The sequence below is a fragment of the Bos grunniens genome, chromosome 11 (genome assembly GCF_055505025.1).
Source record: "Bos grunniens cultivar Pamir isolate PY7600 chromosome 11, Bosgru_T2T1.0, whole genome shotgun sequence".
Lineage (NCBI taxonomy): Eukaryota > Metazoa > Chordata > Mammalia > Artiodactyla > Bovidae > Bos > Bos grunniens.
The window spans coordinates 20,337,890-20,347,413 of NC_141175.1; the positions used below are offsets into that span (position 1 = coordinate 20,337,890).

Consider the following 9,524-nt stretch of genomic DNA (forward strand, 5'->3'; position numbering starts at 1 on the left):
GAGTCGGACACGACTGAAGCGACTTAGCAGCGGCAGCAGCAGCAGCATAATCCTGAGTTTGTCTATATAGCAGTTGGTGTAAGAGTAAAAATAGCACAATGCAGAAAAGGGTTCAAGGCCCAGTTTTGCCACTTAATCACGATCTGCCTTTGGGTGGACTGTGAGGCTCTGTGAGCCTCAGTTTACTCATCTGTGTAATAGGTACTTAGCCTTGAGGGCCACAGAGAGAAGACAGATTGTCTGTCTCATCCTTAGTATAATACCTGCAAACACCATGACAAACATCTGACCCAGTGTCCAGCCCAGAGTAGCCTCTGACCTGGCCCAGCGAGAAGAGAACCTGAAGGCATGAGGAGGAGGAGAGCCCAGGGAAGATCTTGTGTTTGAGGCCTGAGAGGTTCAGGACAGCACTTTCTTCCCTAAGAAACTAGTGTTTCTTGGGGATTGTTACCTGAGGTGCTGAATAGAAGCGAGCTGACCCCGGGTATATCTGACCACACAGGCCCCATGGTGTGGTCCATGGTGGCTAATCCGCTACTGTGGGCATCCCATGCCCTGGCTAGAAGAGCCTGTCCTGCCCACCTGGCGGTCTCTCCATGTGGAGTCAGGCTGCACAGCGAAGGTGCACAGACTTGGTCCTGGGATACCTGAGGGGCCACGGGGGCTGCTGGATGCTGGAGATCTGCCAGGTGGAGTCAGTGTTCCCCAAAGATTCCCTTGAAAATTCATCGTGCCTCTGGGGAGTGCAAAGATGAAGAGGAGATGCTTCTCACATCAGCAAGGAATTCACAGTGGGAAGAGGGGGTGATGAACACGAGAGCAAGCAGGGGAAATCACGTGCATGCACACACACACACTTGCACACACACACACATGCTCACCTCTTCTGCCTCCTGAAACAGCCCATTTCATCTCAGGCAGCTCAGACTATCTGAAAATTCTTTTAAATTTCTTTTTAATAAAAAATTAATTGTGGTGCAATACACAGTATCTAAAATGTACGATTTTAACCATTTTTAAGTGTACATTTCAGTACTAGGTGCATTTACATTGTTTTACAACCAACCTCCCAAACTCCTTTCATCTCACAAAACTGAAACCTGTCCCCAGTAAACAACTCTCACCCCACAATCCCCAGCAATCACCATCCTGCTTTCTGTCCTACAAGAGTGACTCCTCTGGACACCCCACCTAAGTGGAAACATGCAATATTTGTCATCTTGTGCCTGGCTCATTTCACTTAGCATAATGTCCTCAAGGCTCATCCATGTTGTAGCCTATGTCAGGACTTACTTCCTTTTTAAGGTGGAGTAATATTCCCCTGTACGTATATACCATGTTTTGTTTATCCATTCATCCATCAAGGGACACTTGGGTGGCTTCTGCCTTTTGGTTATTGTGAATAATGCTCTTATGAATATAAAGCCTCCTACCTTCAGTTCTCTCAGGCACATAAGAAAGCTTTCTTTTACTGACACCAATCTGCCTCCCTGCAGTTTTCAGTCGCTGAGCTTAGTTATAGTCTCAGGGACAACACAGAAGAAAAGTAATACTTTTTACCCAACCATTCTTTAGCAATTTTTTTCATGAAGTCATCCAGTAGGGACCCTAGTTCTTTCTTGCCCATTTCTGCTGGAACCAGCTTTTGTCATCACCAGATGGGGGCTTTTCCTTTCATCACTAGATTTTGTAAGGGTTGTTCAGATATAGTTTCTGCCCTCAGGAGGACAGCTGAGGGACTCCCCTGGAGGTCCAGTGGTTAGAACTCCATGCTTTCACTGATGAGGGCCTGGATTCAATCCCCGGTTGGGCAACTAGGATCCCATAAGCAAAAAAAAAAAAAAAGGCAACTGAGTGAAAGACTGCTCAGATTGGAATCAAACATTTGCATAATCACCCTATTTCCACTTCCCTGAGCTGTTCTACTCACTATTGAGGGTGACACGCTGCTGGCCAAGCAAGATGGCAATGACGTATGAGGTCCATTGCGTACGAGGACTGGACACCCTGAAGCTGCGCTCAAACGGAAGATCATACTCTTTCTTCTTTAACTTTCCTGACAGTTCAGCTTTGTGTTTTCACTTTTTCACCTGTGTTCCTTTCTGCGCTTGTGGTTTGCAAGTGTGGTTCTTTCTCTTGTTAATCTGTCTGTAACTTGACTTAGATGCAAAACGCCTTAGACACCCTCCCAGCTTGACCCACCCTGGATCTCCCAGAAGATCCAGCTGGTGGAAGCTTCGCAGGAGCTTGGATGAACAGCAAAGACACAGCAGCCCCTGGTGGCCACTCCAGGCCGAGTGCAGACGCAAGCTGCCGCCTCCAGCCAGCTGCCTGCATGCCTGTCCTGGTCAGTAGGACAGACTTCTGTCCAGCCCCAGGGAGGCTATGGCGCCTGGGCTGGGGCCATGGGAACCGGGCTGAGCTCAGGGCGAGCGTGTGACGTGTCATCACTCCGGGTCTTGGGGAGGCTGAATCACACCACACCATGGCAGAATGAGAAGCAGGAAGCATATGTGGAAGAAATGAATAAGATGATTTCTTAAAGCCTCCCATGTCTCTTACAACTAGGGGTTTTGGAAAAAAAGTGAAATATCTATAGAAAATCCAGTGCATATTTTATTTAACAATATGTGGAAATTCCATGGACAGAGGAGCCTTGTGGGCTACAGTCCATGGGGTTGCAAAGAGTTGGACAACACTGAGTGACTAAACCACCACCTTTATATCCTGCTTCTTTTGTTCTTAACATTTAGGTTTTAACAGTTTTATACATGTATATGTACACATATCAATAATATATATAATTAACAGGGGACAAGCTGTAGACATTTAAATAATACAATTTGATAGGTTTTGACACGTGTATAGGACATGGCAACCCACTCCAGTATTCTTGCCTGGAAAATTCCACGGACAGAGGAGCTTTGTGGGCTATAGTCCATGGGGCTACAAAGAGTCAGTTACAACTAAGGGACTGAGTACACACACACTATGATCTTACTGACATAAAAGATACGCACAAAAGAGAGAGAAAACTGGAAGGAACCACATCAAATTGTATCAGTAATATCTGCAGAGTTTATTCGGAAATCTTTATTTCCTTTATATATTTATATACATATTTTTGTTTTGTTTTGTTTTCTCACTTTTCTACAATGAGCAAACATTCTTTTATAATTGTAAAGTGAAGCTAATTATAGGGCTCATCTTTCTATTTAAACCCTTTCATAAGTAAGGTCATTTTAAGGTTTTTTTTTTAATTGGAGAGAACAGCCAAGAACAAAATTTTTCTCATGCACATGTATATTACCTATTCTAAATTCAAAAATAAACACTTAAAAGTAAGCATAACCTTTGCTGGGTTGGACTCATATTCAGTGACTGGGACACATCTTTACAGTCAGGGAAATGGGCGAAGGTTCCTAGATCCAGGGAATGGAGACTTATTTCAGAGAAAAACTGAGCCCCAGAGAAGTTGGGGAACAAGTGAAAATCCCTCCTGATGGCAAATTGGCTCAGTCAAAACTCTAACTGAACTTCCCTGGTGGTTCGGTGGCTAAGTACTGTGCTTTCATTGCAGGGGGCCCGGGTTCCATCCCTGGTTTGGGAACTAGATCTTAACGTGCCACAACTAAGAGGTCACATGCTGCAACTGAAGATCCTGAGTGCTGGAAAGAAATTCTAATATACACAGGGCTCTGCAGAGGGTGTGTTCAGAAAGACTCGGACTGGCTCTTTCCAACTGCATGGCCTTGGCCAAGTTAACTGCCTCTCTGGGGCTTCTCCCCTCCCCTATGACATGAAGTTAGGGGAAAGTGACAGCAATTCGGCAAGGACCTATTCTGACAAGGATTAAGTAAAACACTGGATGTTAGGAGCGGGCTCTCGGAATAGCCTGAGTAAATAGTGTCTGTATTACAACATATTAACGATTTCTGAGCAACTGTAAGTGAACCTCAGAGCCCTCTGTTTAGTAGAAATCAAAATTGGTACAGGACAGGGACCAGACCTCATTCTGGGTCTTTTTCATTTTTGTTCTTCTGCCTCTGCCCCTGGGTGACCAGCAACATGCTTACATGCACAGGCTCATGAAAACGCTCAAAGAAAAGGATGCTGGTGACAGATGTATTAAATAAATAATTGGGAGTCTCACAACTTTTAGTAAAAATGGTATTATCCCTAAGCATATAAACATCTGAATGAACAAGGAGGCTGCCAAAAATAACATTCAGGGCATATTATGAGGGCAAGGTGGAGTACCTTTATCAGACAAAATAAAGGTTCTGATGAGTTTGCATGAGGAACACTCGGCATTACTGAATGTTAAAAAAAAGTCATTTGGTTGTAATTAATAAATGACTATGTATTTTTTTTAAAAAGTCATTTGGTAAAGAAGAATGGGCCAGGCATTAGAGCTGCTGTGAGTAGAGCATTGGAAGTGCTAGACACCTGGAAAATGAAAAAGGCATGGAACATTCCAGATTGTACACCTGGAAAACGAAAAAGGCATACAACATTCCAGGTTGTCTGTTGATGGGACCTGGCAGACTTGCTACAAACTGCTCCCTCCACTTACTGGCAGTGTGGCTTTGGGTATGTGATCATTCTCTAGGACTAAAATGGCTTTGTTTATAAAACAGAAAGCACTATTTACCTATTTATTAATAACTCAGAGTCTTAGAAAATGTGCAGTAGCCAGAGACCCAATTAAAGGGCATAAACTATAAAGCAGAAAGGCTTAGACTCCACACTTGGCCATATGTGCATGCGTGCATGCTAAGTCGCTTCATTTGTGTCCAACTCTTTGCAACCCCATGGACTGTAGCCCACCAGGCTCCTCTGTCCGTGGGACTCTCCAGGCGAGAATACTGCAGTGGGTTGCCATTTCCTTCTCCAGGGTATCTTTCTGACCCAGGGATCGAACCTGAGTCTTTTATGTCTCCTGCATTGGCAGGAGGGTTCTTTACCACACTAACGCCACCTGGGAAGCCCCCACATTTGGCCATACAAGTAGCTAACTTTCTACCTGAGACCTCTAGAGCCAGGATATGAAGCACCTTCAGCCGTTTTACTCAGTCTCCCCAGAACTGAAAAGAATGGATAGGATTCGGGAGCATCTATTCTGCTATAATAATCTAGGACTCCAGGATTTATTCAAGAAATATCTACGGCACAGAAGATATATACTATCCACACACAAAAGAGCAGCACAGCTGGGAACTTCACCTCCTAATGTCTCTTGACTCCATCTCCCCTTCAGCCCTCTAACTGCCCTGCTTCACTCAGGACCTGCTTGTGTGGACCGCTCCAGCAGTCCCGTGAGCCATCTTGCCCCTTGTCTTACTGGGCCCAGTTCATCCTCCCCATGGCTGTTGGCCTAACCCTCCTGAGACACAAAATACCACTCCTCTTAGCCCTTCAAAATACCCACGGTTTTTATGATCAAGTCCAAATGCCTCAACCCGGAACACTCCTAGCATGACATGTCTGGAGCCTGGCATTCATCCTTCCCACCCTCTTCAACTCCACTGTTAGCACCCACACCCTGGGTACCATGTGCCCCAACCACCATTGCTCGCACTCAGGATTCTCTTTGCCCAAATGCTCTTCACTGCTTGTTTGCCCGGCTAGCGCCATAGACCCTTCCAGATCCAGGTCAAGCCCTGTCCTGCTGGGATGCTGATGTGACTTCTCCAGGGGACCGGCTCCTCCTCCAGTGGACTCTCTAGACGGACTGCCCACCGGTGTTCCACTCTGTGGATCTCTCTCGCCCATTACACTGTGAACTTCTTTAGGGCAAAGACTGTGCCATCTGTGTTCATCTCAAGCACCCAGAGTGATGCCCAGCACACAGCAGATGCTCAAACAATACTTGAGAAATGACTGAAAGGGTGAATAAGGCAGCCTCAGCACCCTAGGAGTTTCTAAGATACTCAGCCAATGAGGGTGGGACAGGGGGTGGGATGGGACACTCTCTTTCAGTTTTCATTTTCACTTCTGAAACTTCCAAAGCACTTGAAAACTGAACACAAAGATTGCTTCCATGCCACCTCAGAATTTCCCACGAATTTCTCAACTGTTTATCCCTTTTGAGGGTTATATAACGGAACACTGATGTAATCCTAAAGGAATCTTGTTATATAATTCGCTCCCTCTTGCTGCAGCTCACTTTGGGAGGGTAGCAGGGCATGGGCGGGAGGTGGTCAGGGGAGGAAGACCCTGCACCGTCTAGGTTGGCTCAGTCCTTTCCACATCTCCCCACCTCCATCTCGCCGAGGAGCTTCCCACTTTCTCCTGCTTGGTGGCTGCCCGCAAGACACTTCCCTCCTGTCCCCAACAGTCGTTAAGTGTGGCCTGTGGGACTCCAGGGCAGGGGGCCGTCTTGTACATCCTCCTCAAGCCCGGGAACTGATCCTACTGATCTCCTTCATTCAGTTCTGCCGGAGTGGTGGCTATTGCCAAAAGAGAGTGCTCATTTGTATTGTCTTTTTCTAGAACAGCGGGGATGTTATTACAAGTGTTCTGGAAGAGAGAAGAGGGAAGCCAAAAAGAAATTGCACAGCATCTTAAAAATAGCTAGCAGGGTGCGAGTTGCTTGACAACTCGCGAAGTTGGCAAAGATCCTGACGCGTCTGTTGGGCGCCGGGCTTTGCTACCACTGTTTGGCTACTGGTCCCATTTCCTAGGATTCTTCTCTGACAGTGCCCTGGAGGTTGGCTGAGGGGGGAGGTACCAGAGAGACAAGCATCCCCCTGGCCAGCTCCTACCTAGGTTGGAAGGAGCCACAGTTTAAAAAAAAAAAAAAAGTTGACCTCTGGCCAGAAGAAAGCCCAGGAGATGCTTTTCTGCTAAGGGATGTCTGGGTCCCTGCCAACCCCCAAGTTGGAGGCAGTTAAACCAGCACCCAGAGGAGGCAGAGAGACTCAGAGGGGATGTCTGGGAAGGAGAGGCCGTGCGATCAGCAAGAGACCCGGTGGGATTCGGGGACGGCCAGACGGTGGGTGACACAGGGCAACGGGGACAGGGCATCGTGCAAGCCCAGGGAGCCTGGCAGGGACTGGGGGCGGTGGGAGGAAGAGGAGCGAGCAGGGAGCGCACGGCGGGACGACGCCAGGGGCTGGGGGACAGGGCGCGGGGTGTGGGCCGGAGGGGAGGGCACCCCCGCCCTGGGCGGGAACGGGCGCCGCGGCCCCCACACTCACCGGGCTCCCGGCGCCGGCTGCGGGTCTGGGCCGCGCCGGGCCCCGCGGGGCCAGCTCCCCGGGGCCCCAGCCCGCCGACTCGGCCAGCAGCTGGTCCAGCAAGCGCAGGGTCTCGTCCCCGCCGTCGGGGGGCGCCGCGGGGCCGGGATCAGTGCCGGCCGCCGCCTCCTGGGCCTCCTCCCGGGCCGCCGCCGCCGGCGCCGAGACCGGCGGCCCAGTCCCGCCCTCCGGGGCTGCCCCGTCGGGCCCCGCCGGCCGGCTGTCGGGGCTGCGCAGACGCCGCAGGGCGCGGCCGCTCCGGCTGCTGCCGCTGCCCATGGCGCGCGGGCGGAGCGGGCCGGCGGCGGGGCGGGAGGAGGCCCGGGGGCGCGCCGCTCGGCCGGGGGCGGGGGGAGGAGATCCCGGGCCCGGGACGCGATTGGGAGCGGGACGGCGGGGCGGGGGCGCGCCGGGCCGGGAAGAGGGGGTGGAGGTGATCCCGGGCCCGGGACGCGATTGGGGGAGGGGATGCGAGCCGAACCGGGAGCGGGAGGTGCGGGGGGCGCGCCGGGCCGGGGCTCGGGGGGTGGAGGTGATCCCAGGTCTGGGACGCAGTTGGGGGCGGGGATGCGAGCCGGGCCGGGGGCGGGGCGAAGCCGCCGGTGCTGGGAGAGCGGGGCCTGATGTCGCGGTGAGGGGACCAGAGCCCGGGACCGGGGGGAACGTGCGAGTAGGCGCGACTGGGGGCCGGGGTGCTGAGCCCGGCCCGGGGCAGGAGGAGGGGCCGGGCTGGGGACGAGATCCCGCGGCGAAGAGGTGGCCGGGGGCGGCTGAGAGCGGGATGCTGGCCGGGGCCTGGTGGTGGGGGCCGAGACCCGGGGAGGTGGTTTGGGGGCTGGTGAGCGCTCTAGGGGAGCCGGCGGCCGGGAGTGGGGACCGAGGGCCGGGTCTGGGGGCACTGGCTGGGGGACGAGGGCACTGGAGCCCGGCATCCTCTCCTCCTCCGACTCCTTCCTCCTCGCCCCTCCCCACCTTGGGTCCTGCGCTTTCTTGCGGGGGTCTGCCCTCCAGTCCCTGGCTCCTGGGGACTAGGGACCCTCCTACTCCCCGCAACCAGTTAAGAACTGAACACCCTGGAGCCCCTACCGGCGCTCGGGCTAACTCGGCCGCGCTTTTTCGTTCCTTTATGGAAAGCACTGCAGAGGCCAACCCGGCTTGCCTGCGGTGATGATGCGCGCGGAGATGACTCCACGGTCCGGTCCAGCCCCAGTGTGGAGCGCATGGGGACGTCACCTGTCCCAGCCTCCTGTTCCTCAAAGATTGAGTTGGGGGAGGGGGGAGGATGGTAAAGATATCTCTGAGGATGGAGTAAGATGACACAGGTGCAGGGCCTCGCACCCTTTCATTTCTGCCCTTCTCCCTCGCGTGCATGGACAGACCTAAGACAGGACAGAAGGAGGGAAAGGAGCGACGCTCTCGGACCGACTACCCCCTCCAGCCTTTCAGCAGGGAGCGGGCAGCAGGAAGTGGTGCCCTGGGTTTCCTGTCCCGCGGCTCCTGCCCCAAAGGCGATCTGGTACCTCATTAGAAACCCTCATCAGAAAGGTAACCACTTTTGAGAAAGAAAACATTTAAAAGGAGACACAGAAAGCATTCTCTCTCCACGCAGGGAAAAAGCCAGTAGGCACTGATCATAATTAATTCTAGCTTTTGGTCACTGGATAGTAAAAAAGAAAGAACAAAAACGTTTATTGTTTTTAAGTGAACCAACCCCAAAAGAAGAACAGCAAACAGGCCAGACGTGTCCAGTTCAAACTGAAACTGATGGTGTAATTGTTGGTTGTGCTTGCATTTAATTTAAGACTTCTTTCTCTCCCTTTGTCACTTATTTAAAAAAAAATCCAACCTCTCCAAAGCAAGACAGCTCCAACATGGTGAGTTTTAACTCCCATCTTGACATTAACCTGAATCCAGATGGGACTGCAGAATAACTGTTAAGATGAATTTTGGCTAACCTTTCTTTTTTTTAAAATGTGCTATCTTAACCATCCAGATGCAGGAGATGGGCTACCTTATCTGGTGTCATTTGGGTGCTCTGAGTCCACAGATGTATCTAGTTTGAAGCTATGGATATAAGTTTTTCTTTAAGAAAACAAATTTCATCTTGAAGTTCTTTAAGCCCAGGGAAAAAAACATTCACAGGGAAAAGAAATTTTTCTTGTACTAAGTTCAACTAAGTTTAATCATTTAAAGGAAAACATGTTTTACTTCTGCCTAAGTAGCGTCTAGTCATGTGACTCATAGTTTAAATATATCCAGAGCTCCCTGTGTTCACCTCCCAGG

The 9,524-nt window shown here is 51.0% G+C and overlaps 1 protein-coding gene across 4 annotated transcripts in view; it reads right to left on the reverse strand.

Annotated features, from left to right (window-relative positions):
• CYS1 (cystin 1) overlaps window positions 1-7,733 on the reverse strand; it is a 25,571-nt gene extending 17,838 nt beyond the window's left edge. Inside the window, exon 1 of one of the 4 annotated variants that reach the window (XR_015135772.1) lies at window positions 7,203-7,733. Coding sequence is in view for 3 of the 4 variants with exons in the window: in XM_086323519.1 (XP_086179645.1) it covers window positions 7,203-7,520 (318 nt within the window). In the remaining variant the exon portion in view is untranslated. Of the gene's footprint in view, window positions 1-582; window positions 4,062-7,202 lie in introns of those variants that run through there. The other 3 variants (XM_086323519.1, XM_086323518.1, XM_086323520.1) reach the window with 3 other exon arrangements.
• Between the last annotated feature and the right edge of the window lie 1,791 nt (window positions 7,734-9,524).